Source organism: Strigops habroptila, chromosome 2 (genome assembly GCF_004027225.2).
Source record: "Strigops habroptila isolate Jane chromosome 2, bStrHab1.2.pri, whole genome shotgun sequence".
Taxonomy (NCBI): Eukaryota; Metazoa; Chordata; class Aves; order Psittaciformes; family Psittacidae; genus Strigops; species Strigops habroptila.
The window spans coordinates 104,052,344-104,072,136 of record NC_044278.2 but is presented as its reverse complement, the minus strand read 5'-3'; the positions used below and the strand labels follow the sequence as shown (position 1 = coordinate 104,072,136).

The 19,793-nt window shown below is 36.4% G+C and overlaps 1 protein-coding gene across 2 annotated transcripts in view; it reads right to left on the bottom strand.

Moving 5' to 3' along the window:
- Positions 1-1,412: 1,412 nt before the first annotated feature.
- The window catches only part of SACS (sacsin molecular chaperone), a 66,965-nt gene continuing 48,584 nt past the window's right edge, over positions 1,413-19,793 (bottom strand). For both annotated transcript variants that reach the window (XM_030476018.1, XM_030476019.1), the window contains 2 exons: positions 18,084-18,175; positions 1,413-14,796 (listed from right to left, as the gene is read on the bottom strand). In XM_030476018.1, the coding sequence (XP_030331878.1) occupies positions 3,236-14,796; positions 18,084-18,175 (11,653 nt within the window). In that variant the 3' untranslated portion in view covers positions 1,413-3,235. The remainder of the gene's footprint in view (positions 14,797-18,083; positions 18,176-19,793) is intronic.

The window sequence follows — 19,793 nt, the reverse complement described above, 5'->3', positions numbered from 1 at the left end:
GAAAAAATAAACGGTTTTGACAAAAAACTCATTGACAAATGCCTGCATGAGGCAAAAATGTGTCGTCTTCAAAGGAAAAAGTTTAATTATTTTTTGAACTATTACTTCTGCCTGTGTTTCACAATACCAATCCAGCCGTCCTCAAAGTGTTCAGATCCAGCAATAGGAAATTCAAAGTTGATATTACCCTCCTTTAATTGGAGCAATTACAATAGATTTTATTAAAGACTCATTTAAAGCAACCCAAGTACCAAGTGAATGTAATTCTTACAATAGCTCTTAAATTCTAGTTTTCAAATCATCACAGTAACTTTATTTTGATGATGAGTTGATGTTGCAAAAACTGCATTTCTTTATACAACAAACCATTTCTTTTTCTTTGGTAGCTGGCTACGTAGAAGTCTACTTCTTTAAAAAAAAAAAAAGCTGCCTGTAGAGCTCATTGACATATACCTGGCTGAAAATACATTTTCTCTCGTGTGAACTTGTGTAATGTGCACAATTACTTGTAAAAGGTATTTTTGTGGAACCTACATGCTAACATTTACTTCTGCAGACCCTTACTAAGGAATTGTCACATGTTGTTTTGGCTTCAATGCCCAACTTAGGAAAAATATGTTATTTCCCAAGGTTCCCAGCTGAACCAAAAGGAAGCATTAATTAAGCATTTATTTTATTTATTTATATTAAAACAGGGATTCAGTGGCACTTAAAAAATCAGTTTCTATCACAACATGGTTTCCTGCTCTCATAAGAGCTCTTTCTTTAGGCTAGCTGTTACAGTGAGTTAAGCAAATGAAAATAAAAGACTTCCAATTGAGATGCCACTCTTGCCTGTCTCTCTCTGCATCCATACATGAATTTCATTGGTTGATAGTATCAACCCAGGAATAATGAAATAAATTACTTTTTCTGCATCATTCAGGTTTTCTTGCTCACTTTGGTTCAATATTTAAAATTGCTTCAGACCATTAGCTTCCTAAGAACCTGGGCCATTTTCTTTCTCACAGTGTCAGCACTCACAGTATATACAATATAAACAAAATGAAAATATAACACAATAGTTTGGTAGTTATGCACAGCCAGTTTAACGGCTCATAATACTACTAGTAAGGCAAAATAAGTTGCTTACAAAATACGGTTATGTGCTTAAAAGATTTCTTTCCTCAAGATCTCACCTAAAAACAGGTGTTCGTGTTGCTCCTCTGTTACTCATTTGCCATACTATCTTAAGTTTTAGGTACATTTAAACTGCAAATACATGAGAACTGTTTCCTTTTGTTAGTATTTTGCTTACCCTAAATACTATTCATCTGACTTAATGCACAAAGGAAGTAAAAGCCCCAAAGGAATCTATTTTAAAAACATGCGAATTAACTAAACTGATTTATTTCATGGTACACCAGGATTTGTGTTTTAAGTTACATGCTCTTTATTGCAAAAGAATCAGCAAAACGTACAATTTCTTTGAGAAAACTGCAAACACTTGGCAGGAAAAAAAGCATTTTCCCTTTCAATAGTACTTTAATATTAGTACAATTATTTAGAAGGAATCAAAGAGACTGTGTATTTACCTACAGAAAAGAAAGCTTGAAATAATAGGTAAATTTAGTCTATTTCATAAAACCAAACCACATCAGACTGAAATATGTTTGCATTTTTCTTTATTGAAATTATGGCACTTAATATGTAATAGCAGAAATAATAATAGAGCTCCACAACCAGAAGCAGTATTGTTTCCAACATCACATTTCTTCCCACTTCAGTTTGCATGATCTTTCAGAAGAGAACAAGCTCTTTATGATCTGCTCACAATTGAAGAAGCCTTCATCTTGATTTTTTATTTCCGGATTACAACACTATTGCAGCTGTATCTGCCCTGCAAGCTCACTGGTGTTTATTTTCCTTTGTATTCTGGAAGTTAAATTATAGTTTCACTGTGCTGTCACATAAATGCTTGTAGTAGCATGTCACTAGAAAATATTTAACATCTACGTTAAATGTGGCTGATCCAGCAAAGAAAAATCCTTCCATTCAGCATTATCCTTCCTCATTTTTTTTATTTTTTTTTTACAAATAACTGACATTGAACATATTGCATGATGTTACCAGAAGTATTACAAACTATAAAAGAAAGAGTGTGAACTAAAAAAAAATCAGACTTCTCTAGGGCTGTAGTGAACAACAAAATAAAAACAGCATTACATTGCAGCACCTTTAAACATGTAACAAAAACCAGTGCTCAGTGTATACCAAAAATGGGTTACTGAATTGTACTATTACCAATGTTTGTTTGTGGAAAAATATATCTATTTATGTACACACACAAAGGCACACACGCAGGAAAAAAGAAGAAACTCAAGCATTTAGACGTCTGAAAACTGAGTTCTGGTGTTCAAAAAAATTAATCATAAACCACCATATAATAATGTTCACTGATTTTCTATCATCCACATGCATTTTTCATTAAACAAAAGATGACAGGCTCTAGAAAAAAAAAATTAAATAATGATTTATAATAAAGTAAATGCAATCAATGCATGTCATGAAGTTGCATGTTAAATCAAGTATCATTATTCAGCATTAAAATAACTGTACCAGTTCATAGGTACTGAAATGTTCACAATGTGATGCTGCAGCAATTTTATAATCAGATCCAGCTGATAAGAGTATTAATACAAGTGACACGAATGTCCACAGAACACAAAAGAATACAGAAATGCTTTGGAGCAATACCTCCAAAGTTATTCTAATTTCCATCCCATCTCCCATTTCATTATAAGTCCAGTCTTAAGATTACTACATTGAAAACTGACATTATCATTCTGGAAACATTATATTAAATGAAATCAATCTAATGAGGAGTTATAATTACAGGCTTCATCTAACAGAAAGCTAAGCTTTGGTTATATAAAGTGCAGTTCCATAATATGCCAATTAATCACAATATTGTATATACAGCTAATTTTTGAAGCTCAGTTTCCTTGCAAATTTTAAAAAATATTCATGTTTTACAGTTTGCTTATACAGCAGGCTCAGTTAAAGAAAAATCCCATTTAAATAAATCTCAATTTTAAGTACTTCAGTACCATCCACCTTTGTGCGCTATGCTTCTGAACTGCTTAGCAATGTGTAACCCATTGGATGTTCAGTAATCTGCACAATGGTGTTTGTATCCCATCACGTGAACTACCTAAGCTCTTGACAAAACAGTTCCCTAACCTCTTCAAATTGGTTACAGTTTTTGCTGTATAAAGTTTTCAAGTTTGATTATGATACAAGCAGTACATTCCATCACTCTCATAGCAACTTCTGAAGTAAACCTATCATTGGGAATCTGTGGAAAAGGTAGTAAGTCAGGATACCTAGTTTTTAAGCTATCTACTCCATAAGCTTCCAATGTCTGAACATCATTTGTAAGCCCTTCAAGTTGCTGACTATATTCCTCTATTTTTTGTGCAAGAGCTGCTGGTTTTACATCTTTGTCTGATTTGCCTTTCACAGCATAGTCAGCTGCAATTAAGGCTAGTTTAGTAGACAGGTAGCATTTAAAGCATACCCATTCATTGGCATTTTTATGAAGGTCATTTCTTGCAGCTGAAAAGTTTGCTCGGGCCTGCCTAAGCCATCGACGTGCCTCTACAAGATTGCCAACAGACCTGAATGTAGGTGGGACAAAAAAGCGTTGCGAGTAAGATGGCCCCATGGAAGATGGACACTTTTCTTTATACTGTTGCCTTTCAGATTTGTGGCTTGTTGCTTCTTGATTCCATGAAGTATAAAATCTCTGAAATGAAAATTTATCAGACTGAAATCGAGAAGCAGAGGATGAAAATGGTCTTCTTGAGGCTCTGTCCATGTTTTGATCCATAAAGGCCTGTTTTTCTAGCCTGTTAATCTCATTCTGTAAATGTTTAAAAACTTCATTAGCTATATCAAGATTCTCTGCATTTTTATCTGGGTGCCATTTAAGATATAGCCTCCTAATTATCTTTTTCCTTTCAGATTCTGGAAGCTTCCATGCCTGTTCAATCACAGATGTCACTTCTTTTAATATTTCTGGCAACGAGTTTGACTTTATCTTTTTTGGAGAGTGATGTTTTGCAGACATTGATTTGTGGCTCTCTCTGCCAGTGAAGAGAGGTGGAATTGGCCTCGGTCCGTGTGCTGGAAATTCTGTAGGACTGGTTGGAGTAGTAGGTGTGCTATCCCTGCTCTGAGAACTTTCCTCTGGTCTTGAAAATTTGTACAAGTCAAGAGAGCTCACTATTTTATATTCACTATATCCAATATCAATCTGGTAAATCTTCCCTAGAAAACTGTGACTTTCATCATCTTCTCTTTCTACTTCTTGTACAATAATTGCATAGGTATAAGTTGGTTGGTATGATCCATATATGTCACCACCTTCAGCATCAACAAGGTAACCAACATATTCACCAGGATAAAATACATTCATTGGATCCATAAGAAGAGTATAGTGAATTTCAGCTGGTATAGGAGTGCCAGGTGTTGGCAGTTCAAGTTTTGATGGCTCAGAAGAGTCATACTTCACTCCTAAACTGTCAAGCTTCTCACTGATCCGGTAAATATCATTACAACCCAGCATGGCAATTAAATACGAGGTATCAGAAATCAGGTTGTCAGTTGCAGATTTTAAGGTCATTGCTAATGCTAACAGGAAATTTATGTCTTTGCTGTCAGAATGCTGTATGTAAAGCAGTATTACTGCATTTCCATATCTCTTCAGGAAAGCAAATGTTTCACTTTTGCTGTGGGGAATAGGAGCAAAACCTTTAACTCTTAATGTTGTTTGCAACTTCTCAAAGCAGGAAACTTTCAAACCTTCTCGCAAAGCTTTGCAAAGTCTTATTGCTTTTTCTTCATTAGCTAAAAAAGCATTGTCATTTTCATGCTTCATAATCCTGATGAGTCCTGTGATGAATTGTTCTGAAGACAACAGTAGCTGTAACCTTCCCTGCAAAGAACATAATGCTCCAAACTGACAAATTCTAGGAGACTCTTCATCCAACTGTTCTTCAAGAATACTGCTAAGCAAGCGAGGCCTCAGTTTCTGAGGGAATAACATTATCAGTTTAGTGTGAAAACCATGGTCTTTGCCTAAGTAACATTGGCTAAGATCAACAAGCATTTGCACACCAATGTTACCCTGGATTCTGCTTTTGTAGTGGGGTGCATCATCAAAAACTAAGATACTAGACTTCACTAACCGACCATCTTGACTGGGAAGGTAAAGGGCAAAATCCCTCATATTCTCAAGGTCATTCCTAACCTTGACAGAATCATTCTGAAGACTTTTGAACAGGCCCGAAACTACTCTTTTAACTGTGCGCATTTCATTAGGATCCAATTGCTTTCCTTCTGAGCTCTTGAATATGCGACCTAGAACTTCGACATACTGCTTTGTTGAAATAATATCTTCAGTACCCAAATGTTTAAATAACTGATGGAAAGTACCAAGTTCTAAAGGAAGTTTGTAAAGATACGGTTTAAAATCAGATTCATACTCGAGGTTAATTACCACCTCTTCAGGCTTAAGAAGCTTCCAACCTTCTTCCACCATTACAAAAGAAACTCCTCGAAGCTGAAAGCGGAATTCCCTTTTCTCCGAACTAAGAAATTCATAAATGCTTCTTAGGACCTTGGCCCTAGTTTTTACCATGTCCTCATCCAAGGTTGTTATATTGCATATGTTCCTGCAGTTATTGATAACTTTGTCCAGGGGAGGGTCCAAGTTAACATTTAGCATAGTTAAAACTTGCTCAAGTTGTTCTTGTGCACCAAGACTACTTCCCTCTTGCTCTTTGATGCTTAAAGGGGTTGCTTTCTCAGGAAGAATGGGACACGAAGTCCACAGCAACTGCAACACATCAGTCTGTTTGAATTTAGGATTCACCTGTGCCCCATTGAATCGTATTAGAGGAAGTGTCCCATTAACTTCTTGATACTGAGGATGAAGTCTAACAAATTCTGCTGGAGCTCGTTCGGGGCACAGAAAAGGAATTAATGACAGTTCTTTCAGAAAATTTCCTGACAAAAGGTCAGTTCTTTCTTGAAATATGTGATGAAGGAGGACGTCAACAGTATTCTGTAGTGCTTCTTTAGACCAGTTTTCTGTATTTGCTCGCATGCTGATCTCCTTAGAAAACTGTAATAACTGCTGCTGTGAAATAATGAATTTCAATCCAATATGACGTAGAAAAGTTACCCATGATGGAAGGAATGCAGCTTGATTTTTCGGTTTTGTAAGCTGCTCTAGTTTCTTAAAAAAATCTTGAGGTATAAAGAATTTTTCGGGAAGCATAACTTCAAAGACTTTTACAGTCCTGTCATAAAAATATTTTGCAGGTTTTAATCTATTGCTTGCATCATGAATGATCAAAACGCTTTCAAGCTTTTCAAACAGCTGTTCCTTCATTTCTGAAGTTTCTTCAATGCTAGTTAGCCTATTCTTTAAGTAGATCAAGTGTTCTAATTTTGCATCATAAGACAGATTTTCAAGTTTTGGCAAAAGATGTTTCAAGTACACTTCAAGATCATCCACAGAGACACACCCAAGCACATTATACAAATCTTTCAAATGAACCTTCTCTTCAAGAAAAGCTGATGAAGTCGAGTGTGTCCATCTGTCTACTTCTACTGATGGGATGCTTTTCATGAGGACATAGCACATCCCATATTTTGAAATGCTGATGTATCGGCCACTAATTGATTTATAACATGGAAGAGACTTTAAAATTTTAATGTCATCCTGAGATGTCAAATGACATAGATTGCAATTGAAGTACATTAAGAGAGCCTCAAAGTCACTTTCTGCTAACTTTTCAGTCCTAAAAGTTGATGTCTGCACCATGTATTGTATGGCTTTCAGAATGCTTGAAGGATTATCTATATTTGCTGTACATCCTGACAACAAAGGCACTAAAGCACTGTCTTTGGAGCAAATTTTGTTCAATGCCAGCTGAATACAGCCTGTTTTCATTAAAGTGTGAAAGACTTTATCACTCTGAGCATTTGGAAAAACAGCTATATGCATAATGCTGAGGGGCAGCAAAACATCACACTCTGGCACAACAAGATGATTAGCTGAGACAGTAAACCTCACACCTGGAAGTAAAGTCCAATCCTTCAAAGTTTCAACAACACCATCAAATTTTGCTTGCGTATCTTCTTGCTCTTCCTTAATATTTATAGACTCACTAATAAAATGCCATGCATTTTTAAGCCAAGATTCACTTGCAAAGTTTTCTTTCCATTTCATGCAATTTCTAGTTTTATATTCTCTAGGCAGCACAGATGATAACAATTCAGCAAAACTTCTGATATCAAAGACTTTCGCTACTTCACTGCTAAGTAAAATATTGTTGTATCTCAAATACAATGTGTTCATAAAGAGATCCTTGCGAGATGGAATCAGTTCATGGTATGTTGTTAAGAACTTTGGCCGCTTTGAATCAAAAATTTGCAAAACATTGTCAAGAGTAATAAGGAGTGGCAAGCCCTCAATTTGGATTTCATTTTCTTCTGCATCTTTAAAACAGTAGTCAACCAGAAGTTTGAGACTATGGAAGAGTTTCAAGTTTGTCTGCTGAAGACGACAGGGTAACTTTCCAATGTGGCAATTAGAGTCTGGAAAAGAAAACGTCATCAAAAATAATCGGACATCAGCAGGTGTCACACAGGTGACAGGAATATCTGCATCTACCAAACAATGGTAAAGATTTGCAGTTTCATCACAGTTATATACCAAATTAAATCCAATTTCTAAGAGTAAGTGCTTCAGTCTGTAAACATTTTCAGCCACCGTCTTCCGCGTTGTGATGTTGTATTCTGTATTTTTGAGATGCTGCAATTCATCTTGTAGTAAATTGTCAAAGAATGGCCTGCCTTTGCTCTCAGTAGACATGTTAACCCATGTGATGATAACAGCAGAATGCAAATCAGAACCCTCAATATTTGGTGTTCGCATAACAGGTAGAAGACGCTTCAAATCTTCATAAATGCAACTATAAACTGCTTTCACTAAACAATACCAATCCGGCTGAATATCAAGCCTATTAACTGGAAAAAAGGATAAAAATTTTTTTAAAGTGTCTTTCACAGCATGAATAGGTATGTTTTGCAGCACTGATACTGTAGGATCAGTGCCTGGAAAATAGCGTTTCTTCAGCTGAATCAGCAGTTCAACATAGGCCGGTGCTATCAGCGCTGTCATTAGGCTATTATTCCAGTCACTTCTTACTCCAACACCGTTATCATCACGCCATAGATTTCTTCTTGCAGAATCCAGAGCAAAGTGTCCATTCACATGAAAAGGTAATCCAGTTTCTAACGATAATGGTAAGAAACAGAACGCTCTGTGGGGTTTTTTGTAATTATGAGTAATGCAAGCTGCCACCCCGCCTCGAGGAAAAAGAGTAATGTCCTCATTCTTGTGGGCTGAAACCACACTTTTGGATACCTTTTCCATGGCAGAAAAGCCTGACCGGTTACAAATTAACCAAGTTGTAAGATTTCCTTCAGAGTCTTCAGTATCCATTGTATAAGTAATCTGTTGCACAGGTATTTCACTTAGCTGCTTTTTTTTAGTTACACTGTCAATTACAGATGCATGGAATTGCTTTCGTTTCAGTCTGTCTCCATCAGTGATTTTGCCTTGTACAGAATACAACACATTCAGTGCTCCTGTTGTTTTTTCTATCTCACAAATGGAAATTTTTTCCATATGGTTCAAAAACATTAGGAGTTCTGCTCCATCTGTACGCAGCTTATCTAAAAGATTTTGGACCATCCTATCTGAGCACGGAACTGAGGAAATTTCTGATACTTTTGCCATGTCTCCATTTCGAAGAGGAAACCTAAACATTGTGCAATTATCCAGTTTAAAGTGATCTCCTAAGTAGAGGTCCAGTACGTCCGAGAACTGTGTTCTGAAATCTGCATCTAAATCTCTAAACATGCGGCCTGGACTTGTTGATGTTGAACCTGGTGCATATCTAGCATGAGGATCAAAAATACAAAGTATGTCATTGCCAGATATGAAGGAAGGGCAGTCAGTAATATGATAAACAGAATTGAAACCTATACCATATTGTCCAGTTTTACAGGGATTTCCTACTTTTGTACCTTTTCCAAGGTTCTGAATTCCTCGAATATCATCTTCTGTAAAAGGCTGATTGTTGTAAACACACAGTGCTGGTCCTTGAAGCGGTGCCCATTTCTCATCAAATATTCTATCGACTGGATGCTGTCTAGGATCAAACACAAAACAGATCTCTGTAGCTTTTGCATCATCTGCATTCTGAAGGAGCTCTTTCAGCATTTCTTTTTCTGAAGGGTATGCATTGAGAATGCTTTTAATTCTACTTGTCAGTTTTTCTTTCTGGCCAAATTCTGTTCCAAGGGTAGTAAAACAGATATTGGATGCATATCTTTCTAAAGCTTTATGGCGTTTTGGTATTGCTCCAAGCTTTACTGCAACTTCTCTTGGAATATCACCATGACAATATTTAATGGTTGTGTCTTTAACTTTAATCCATGGACAATCATTGTAACACAAAGATTTCGCAGGCAGAAGTGCAAGACGAGTATCGGGTAACAAAATCCCACCATACTTTTTCTCACAAAATTCCTGCTTCTTCTCTCTAATGAGGCCCCATATTCCTTCACTGATTATCCTCCTGCAAAGCTGAAAGCTGTCTTCTGTTAGTTGTTTGGTCCCTCTTTCCTGATTTATTAATTCCAGAACTACAGCAAAATCTTCAACTGTAAAAGCCTGTCTTACACCCACACTTTCAAAGAGCTCACGGAAACTGTTTTTGTATTTATTAGGCAACTGATAGAGATAGGGTGCTGCTTCAAAATTCAAGTGAAAAGACACTTTTGTTGGATCAACATACACATTCTCAACCAAAATAAAACTACAGTTTGTCAGCTGTTCAATTATCATAGCTTTTGTTGATTCATTCTGTAACATTCCTTCATGTAGATACTTGTAACAAGCATTAGTGATATTTTCTTGATATAATGTGATCCCATCAAATGACTTTGCAACTTCTTCTAACTGATTTATGACCAAAGTAATAGCTGGCTTCTTCAGCAAACCCAAAAATTCTTTGACAGCTAATGACAAAGCACCACAACCTTTAAAGGAGTGGGAATTTTCATTAAGAATTGGTTCTATTAGGCAAACTATATCTTGATGATCAGCAGTGAAAAGATCATTTGCTGTAAACATCGCTTCAGGCTGAAAATCACTGCCTTTCCAGTGCAGTGAGAAGCCTGCTGGTTTGCCAAGGAAAGGTAGGAAAGGGATGGTTTGACATTTTGCAGCAAATTCTTTAGCTCTAGGGTCCCTAGATTTTAGTTTTTCATCAATAAGACTCAATATAATACTGCTTCTAAGACAAGCTGCAGCATGATCAGTCTTGTTAATTTCGGATACTGACTCTGCACGTTCTATTAGGTCTTCCCATAAAATATCATCTTTAGCCATTCCCAGCTGAACAAGTTTAACCAAAATAACTGGGTTAAGATAATCCTGAGTGGTGCCGTAAGGAAATCTTCCATCTTCAGCATCATATAACTTTGCAACTCTTCCTTCAGGATGGATCAGTCTTGATGGTGTAACTAATGGGTGTCCATGCAGTGAACAGGGAATACATGGAGTAACACGAAGAATTCCTGAGAACTCCTCAACTTTTTCATTGAGAACATAACACATCAAAGGATCACGCAGCTCTGCATCAATCTCCTGAACATTAGGGAAAAATACCTCAGAAAAGAACTGTTTCTCAGAGAAAGTGTTCTCCAATAATATGTATTTGCATCCTGCTTCTTCAAATCCCGTCTTTACCCAGGACGGGAGATCTACAGCACACAGATTTTTGGAACCCGTTTTTTTAAGGTACTTCAGAAAGATCTTGAAGGCTGAAGGTCCGACATCTGGTCGTTTCAGTATAGAGTCATCTAAAAACCTTACATTCTTCATGGAAACCCAAGAGGAACCATCAGAAAACACTCTGATCCCTTCTTTGCTTTTCATATGAGCTATGTCTTCATAAAACCCTTGACAAATAACAGAAAAATCATCATGAACTGAATCAGGATCTGGCCACACTGCACTGTAACTGTAGTCAACTAGCTCACCATTGACTGCCATGTCACGCAGAACACAAACTGCTTCTATGTAAGCTTTTACAATAACATGCCTCATGAACACTGTATTCCATCTTCCTTTCGTGTCTGTTTTCCAGATCTCTTTCCGATTTGAAGTAACTGCAAAGCAGCCATTTATATGAAGAGGTAAGCCTGTTTTTATTCGTAGAGGTAAATAGCAGAATACTTCACCTATGGTGTTGCAATTAGGTTTCACAATCCACTTTTGATCCTGGGTTTCAGACAGCAACACTCCTACTCCACCACAGGGAACAAGACCTAGTCTTCGTCCACTTTCATGCAATGAAAATTTTAAAGCATCTCCAGTGTCCATGCAAGAACATATAAGCCATGTTGTTGAATCTACTGTTTTCTGTGGCAATTCATCAGCTGATCTTTTCACTTGTCCCGATTTAGCCATGTCAAAGAAAGAAGCTGGATCATCCTCCGTACCTCTGAAAAGTGGAGACTGTAAATCAGCAATTCGCCTAAATACATGGTGAAATTCTTCTACTACTATCTGTAAGATACACGAGGACTTTGGTGTTTCAGCAGGAAGCTTTTTATTACTGCTGCTGCAGACCTTCATGAGTTTAGCTGCTTCCTTCAAAACACTTACATTTGGTGCCGTCAAGGCTTTGGAAGAAAACAGATTTTTTTTGATAGTGACAACATCTTGTGCCACCCCGGGATCATCTGCCTCAATTTTCAAGTATTTCAAAACCATTGAATTTACACTCTGAGCAAATATTATCAGTCTATGACCACAAATGCTGAATTCATCCACAAGAGAGTAAATGTCTGCTGTATTGTAACATGTGCTGCTGACTTCACTCACTTTAGCTTCCTGTTGAGTTCTGAAGGACAGCCTGAAAAGCGTTCCTTTGTAGCTGTAAGGCGATTCTACAGTCAGTGGTAGCTGGCAACCAAAAACTCCTATAAATGGCTTAAACTGATTGGGAAATTTTCGCAGCCTCTTCTGTTGTTTACTCCAATTGATTTTGATCCCAGGGTTAGATTTATCTCTAATATGTTTACTGATATGGTTAACGTTTGGATCGAACATAATCATGAACTCCCGGCTCAAAATAATAGGAACATCTGTGATATGATAAACAGAATTGAAACCCAGTCCAAATTTTCCTACTTTGTCAACTTCACTCCTTTTTAAAGACTCTCCTAATCTAGTTATATTTAGGAAATCAGAGTCAGAAAATTCAGAATTATTGAATGACCACAAAGCTGGACCATGACATGCTGCCATTCCTGGATCCAGAAGATTCTCTCTTATATCCATATTTCTTCTCATGTCAATCAGGAAATTACATTCCGTTGCATTAGCATCATCAGCATTTTGAAGAAGCTCTTTAAAGATATCTGAAATGGAAGGGTATTCTTCCAATATGTTTTTAATTCTTACAGTCAGAGGCTCTCTTTGCCCAGATTGCTCAAATCCCATATTTTCTGGATTAATCAATCTTGTGCTAAGGCATGGGACATTTAACCACTCAGCAGTTTTCATCGGTATGTCTTCATGCACCAAAATTATTGGTTCAACAGCATCTTCAAGCAAATCATTTAAGTCATCAACTTTGATATCACAATAACAGCACTCATGAATTGGCCTCATTGCAAGTTTATAAGGAAGTTTGCCAGTGTATAGTGGCATGGGTGTATGCAGGCTTGCAGGAATCTGATTGCTGTACAGCCATCTTATGATGCTCAACATAATATGAAGATTTTGTTTACTCTCTTGTTCAGAGAGAGACTGCTCACTTTTTAGATATATTTTCTGAATGACCATAGAAACATGGTCTGGTGTTAACTGCTCAATGGAACCACAACATTTAAACAACTGGTGAAACTTCGCCATAGTTTTTGGCACATAATGTAGATAAGGTTGGAGATCAAGATCAGGTACTGACTTTATTACTGCTTGTGCAAGGGAACAAAATGTTTTACCAGTCCAAACCCAGGGAAACTTCAGGGCTTTAAAAGCTTCTTTGCCTTCTTCTAGATGGTCATGCATAAATCCATAAATCTCCAGCAAGATATGCTGAAACTGGTAATAGTCCTCATCACTGAAAGTTTTAGAACTGTGCCAATCGACCACCACCTTGAAATGTTTTAAGACTGCTTTTATAACAGGCTTGCTGGGGATGCCAAGTGCTTTTTCTACATCCAACAGCACGTTTTCCACAAGAGGAACTGAGGAGCCAACTAAAATTGCATGAGATATATCACACATCTCTGGTGGTGAACATAGATTACAATGATCTCCTTTCCAAACTAAGGACCCTGGATAATTTGGAGGCCTTTCCTTAGATGCGGGAATCCATTTTATTTTTTTCAGTGCAGCTTTTGTTTCAGATGAGTGAAGCAGTGCATGGTTTTTGTTCAAAATCGTCAAGAGAGTTCTAGCTTTTCTTAACAGTAAATCATGGTTGGTGTTGGAGTCAGCATGCAAACTTTCAATTTTACTTGCCACTCTCATAATATCACTTTCCTCAAGACCAGCCTCATTTTTTAAGCCTATTTGTCTCAGAGAATGAAGTATATCTGAAGATGTAAAAATAACAGGGGGGAAGGAAATTTCTTCCTCAGCATAAAACAAATTTTGCAGAAGTTCTACCTCAGGATCAAAGAGTTCATTTGCTGACATTATCTTTTCCTGTGAAATCTTAATAAACTTTAGTGATGTCAGCCAATCTATCACATCAGTATTCTCGTTTTTCAGAAAAGTCAGATTTTCAAGAACCCATTGCATTATCTGTGTGGTTTCATCATATGAATAAAAATCACTTCTTATGTCTTGTATAATAAACTTCAAGCAATCTGTGCTCTTTAGTTGTTCTATTTTCAGCAGGTTAGCTAAGCGAATGGTAGCTTCATCACTGCTGTCAATTATTGCAGTAGAAAATCTTAGACCAGGTGGAATTTTGGCAGTGTGGTGTAATACCTTACTACCTTTTAGCCCAGTAAAAACAGGAACACTTTCATCAGATGATTTTTCGACTTTTTTAAATATTTGCAATTCCTGAATAATTCTTCTCTCTTTTTCACTTACATCAGTTAAACTAGCTAAGAATGTCCTAAGAGCATCTTTATGTGTTGACGGGAATGACGCAACCTGATTGCATAGTTTCTGTAAGGACATTTTTTCCATTATTTGTAAAACAGCACTTGGTAATGGTGGATGCACATATTTTTTTATAAGTGGATGTTGGATAGAAATATCCAGCTTCTTAAGTACAACTCCACCAACTTTCTGAATAACATCAGCTAAATATTGCGGGAGCTGAGTCTCAGATTCATCTTCCAGAATGATAGGTGATGGATTCCTAAATCTAACCAGTTCCACTGATGTTTGGTTTTCCTCCAGCAGTGTCTTGGGGATAAGTGGCATGTCATCAAACACACTCAAGTCATCAGAAAAATGTATATATAGGTTCTTCCATACCATCTTAAGCCAGGAAACTGATGGGTGATTTTTGTCTTCCAAACCTGGATACCACTGTACCACCATGTCTCTGCCAGGCCATGCGCTATTCATAACTTCTTTAATGAGCCGGGCAAATCTTTCTGGGTTCAGAAGCTGCAGCTGAGTGCATGGCCTTCCTGGAATTACAGAAAAGAGAAAAGCCATGAAAATCACAGAGCAGAGTTACATAAAAAAGTGCTTTTGGTTGTTGCGAGAAGGGGGGGGGGGGGGGGGGGGGGGCGGAAATTCTAACTTGTGCTCTGCCTTTTCTTTTTGTGGAAAAAACTGTTTGTTAGGTAGAACTGCAGATACCGGCTCCCCTTGCTTTTAGGAGTTAATTAAAAGCAAATGCATTCCATATTAGTATAAACATTAAAAACCAAATTGAAAATTGTCAATGTATTATTGCATTTGTTAGTTTGGCACAAGAGTTCTTGGGCATTCATAGCAACTACAGATTTACAATCAAAGTAGAAGCTTCAAACTTTTTTTTGTTTGGTTGATTCTTTACACTACTTGTTTGCCTAACAGTAAATAAGAATCTAATCCATTATTTGTTTGTCTATAATTGCAAAGGTTCAAATAGATTTGAAAAGTTATTTATTAGATAGAGCGAAGAGCAACTCAAGTGCAGATGATCTTTCACTAAAAGTGACAGGCAACAAGACTCAGTTGTGCTGAAACTAAGTTTAGATATATATGGTTTTATTCTTATTACCAAAGCCCTCACTAAAAGAAATATATGTTAACACTCATGTCTTAATTATGAATAGACAGTTTATACTTAAAAACTGCAGAATGTCTGGAGGTAAGAAAATAGTGCAGAATATAAAAATATCACCACCTCCCAACGACATCAAAAACAATGACAGAAATGCAAGCAAGACATCTATTTGAATTTCAGATCTTTCTTCCATCTAGATAGTATTGCCATTTCCTTAATAGCAACAGTCCAATTAAAGATACTATCTACTTCCCTTGCTCTGCTGGAAACCAATAGTAGGAGCACTGCAGTGTTTGTCTGTGTTTTCTGTTCAATAGAACTAACAGAATGCATAGCTCTGTAGGCATGAAGTGGAAGGAAGGATGTCCTACTACTGATTCTGAAGTTCTGTGCTCAAATAGTGAGATTTAAGCTTAGTTTTTGAGTGCATCCCTCTCTTGCTGGTCCACTGCTGCAAGTATTTCTTTCACAAGGCTTGAGCACAGAACTTTAGAAATACCTGTTTTAAAATCCATACGTGTGATCTTAAAATACTGGAAATCTTCCCACACGGGAAATAAACCAATGAATAACCTAATGAAAATATTGATCATTTCCATGTAACATAACTACAAGGTTTTCTTCATCAATATGCATCCCCCCTCAAACAGTATTTAGAACTCTTATCATAATTATCTTTGGTAGCTATCTTTTGGCAGCTCTATTTGTCAAGTTTTGTTTACAAGAACGCTGGCATAACAAGAACAGATAATCACCAAATTCACGCAAGTATCAAGCTTCAATCCAAACCAGTACATCTTCAGTTAATAACCATACCTGAAAATCCCCAGAGAAGCTGTTGGGCTAGAATATAATCAAATCAATTTTTAGAAAACATCCCATGAGTTACACATTAACACACTAAATATAGAAACAGTTACTGACTAGAAAAATACAGTACACATTTCAGGAGGGAAAAAATAAGATCTGGTTTTCTCTTTACAACACAACAAAAAAACCTGCATCCCATCCTCTCAAAGTAATAATAGAAGAAAGTTTCTATTTCTGCAACTGTATCAGGAATATCTCTAATTTCTACAGCTATGTAAGTAAAATTCTTGAGAAGTAAGGTTTCATAACCTGCCAAAACCCCCTTTAATACTTACCATTTATAACATACAGCTTTTATGATATGCAATTGCACAATTATGCAAAATCTTAGAACGAAGAATAATTTAGGAGGAGGTAGAATGAAAAGTAGGCCACTACAATCTTGCAAAGGATCATCTTAAAAGCCCTAAGCATTTCTAGAAGATTTAGAAGAATTATACTTGTTGTGTTCATTTACCAAAATAGGGTCTTCCAATCAATAAGAGGCATAGTACCAATCTAGAAAAGTCCCTAGAAAAATGCCAGAGAAAAAAGAGAGACAAGAAAGATCTTAGATGTGAACAATACTTTTCCCAGGCACTAAAAAGACTAGATAGACTTTTTTCAAATTGGAGATCAAGCCTGGAAGTGAAGGAATGTCTGAGAAGAACTCAGCAAGGGATTACTTTATGAATATATAGGGTTTTTTCATTTTAGTCACTTCTGCTTTTTGTGTTGAAGGATACAGCCCATCAAACCTGCATTTTGTTTTTCGTGGTTTGCTCTGTTTTTTTATTTAAGACAATTTGGGACTGCTTTGCATCAGAACAGACTGAAGAAACAGGGACTGTGACTGAATGACTGAAGACCATGAAAAAGGGTATCGAAACCAGCGAATCAAGATAATGATTTATAGTATTTTATGCCTGGTTCTAATGTCTTCTGTCTAAAAAAGAATTCTGATTAATTGAGCAATTTAAAAATACAGAGAGGCAAGAATCTTTTGCTGAAAAGCACATTTTCTAGACATTGAAGAATAGCTCACCATATACTCATACTATTTATAAATAAGCTGAAGAGTGATGTGTTTGCAAATTGTGTTTAGATGAAAAGACTTCTGAGAATTAGACTTCAAATTTACCAATCAAATGCATAATGAGGAAGGGTGGAAAGGTAAATACAGACAAACTGAGTAGAAGAGAGGCAAAAAGAAATTATTTGTGAAAGCAGTTAAACATAGAAGCATCTCATTTACAGATGCAGCAAACTTCACCTCTTTTGACCGAGATTGGAAGTATTTCAGTAGGTCCACACTGACAAAACCATAAGCTATGAATTCAGACTCAGGAAACACTTGACGAAATTATATGATCTACAGGTATGCTGGAGGCTAGATGCTTAGAGTGCGTTTTACTTGGTTTTCAAAAAATGCACTGACGTGATCACTTGTGATTGTGACATAAGAGATGATCTGCAATACCAAAACCATAACACAGTTACTGCATATGCAAATTCTAAAAATGCAGAACAGAATTCTGAGTGTCTTAAGCGGAGGAATACTATTTGAACAAAATTACTGAACCTTGAATATATGCTTTAATAAGTGAATATCTATTCTTTTATTGCAAATTTTCATCCTTCTCCCCTTGCCTTTGCCATAATTTTCATTTATGTCATTTCCAATTTAAACAATAGAGTCTATCATATCTTAAATAGTTATTTTTGATGATCAATTTATTTATGTGAATTCAATTTCAAAAGAGACATTCCTTTAAACTTGAGTTTAGAATTAGTCTGTCCAAGCATTAGAAATCTGTTCTTATATAAGATTACAAAAGACATATTTATTACCTCGGCTTTTGGCAGCTTCTTTCAAAGCAGCTAGAATCTCAGGCTTCAGGTCATCAGAGAGTAACCTTCTTTCCAGGCCAGGAAAGAGTGATCTAGCACACCATTTAAAAAAATAAACAGATAAATAAAATAAACCCCACCACACTTTAGCAAGGCATTGTTTACTTATGTTGCTTCACAGACACTACCAGCATGGTAACCATCATGGTAAACAATTGCTTACATATGCAGAATAGGGTTTTCAGTGGGCATTTTCTTACAAATTTAAAAAAAAACAATCAGACATTTAGAAGCAAGGAGTAGTAAGAAACTGATTTTCCAACTACTCTTCTTTTCAAAGCAGGTCTAAACAAGTTTGCTTTTGATAGAAAAACTGGGGTTAGAGAATTATTTTCATCTATTTGTATTCTGAAAAAAAAAAAAAAAGTAAAATAGCCCCTACTATTCTATGTCTTCTAAAGATTCTATTTCAAACCATACAAAAATTACAACATGTAATTCTAGGACTTCACACAGATCTGCGGATTTCAAAAGATTTGCAGACAATGGTTAAGGTTATTGTAGCCAAAAGTCAGTCTCATCCCGCCCTTCATTTACGCTGGCACTTAAAGCTAAACAGTTTTTTAGGGCTTCAGTCTTCCTGAAATCAAAAATAACTATGCAGTTTAATTCTGACAGCAGTATGTTAAATATACATAAACTAACACAGAATCTTGTTATTCCACAGGTGTTAACAGAAAGAAATTAATAAGAACTTATTTCACCTTTTTAGCAGGCTCCAAATTTGAACACGCAAAGAGCCAAAGTCTTAAGTTGAAAGTGTCTTAAAGCATCTAACATAAGTCGTTTATCATATTTATAACATTAGAATTGAAAATAATTACTGTAGGCAAGAATAAAGGCAATTAAAGCATTATAATTTCAAATCTCTGTATTATCATAGCTAGAAAGTATATTTATACCTGGTATAATATGCTTTTGTATCAATTTTACAAGGCTAAACTAAACTAAGTCCATTACTGACACAACATGAACTGAGTAAGCTACAGTGGAATCATTAAGATTCAAGAAAACTATCTTATGACTAGTCTGAAGCAGGGAATGTTGTCTGTATGTATACTGGCTTAACTTCTGGAAAGAAAAGCAAAGCAAATGAATAGCAACAGATAAATAATCTCACAACAGATGCTAGCGAATTTTTATTCTTCTTAAGAAGACACTAGAATCACAGGCTTTGAGTAGTGTTAAACAATATCCTGAATTGTATAGAACAAGAAAGATTATGGGTTTAGAATAGAACAGAAAAAGAACAGCAGTAGACTTTGAAAAAAGCAAACTCCTCTGAAGCAACATGGGAAGACCAGTTACCTGCATCCAACTGCTTTTATTGAAGATGTATTGTCTACACATATATTAAAACCTTCATGAAGATGTGCCGTCTATACCTAAGGACCTTAGAGCCCTTTTTCACTTAGTATCATCTATACTGGCACACTCCAACCCACCTCTATTTCCCTTATGAACAGTCCATAGGGCAGTAAAAGTAGCCGAGCACATGCCAAGTGTCACATTCTTTCATGCTGAGGATCTGAAAATTATGGAACTTGAGAGGGAAGGAGAGGTGTATGCGAACATATGTATGGCTAACACTTTACAACGAGGAACAGCTACAGGTGCATGTGGTGTGCCTGAGTGACTTCAAGCAGCACC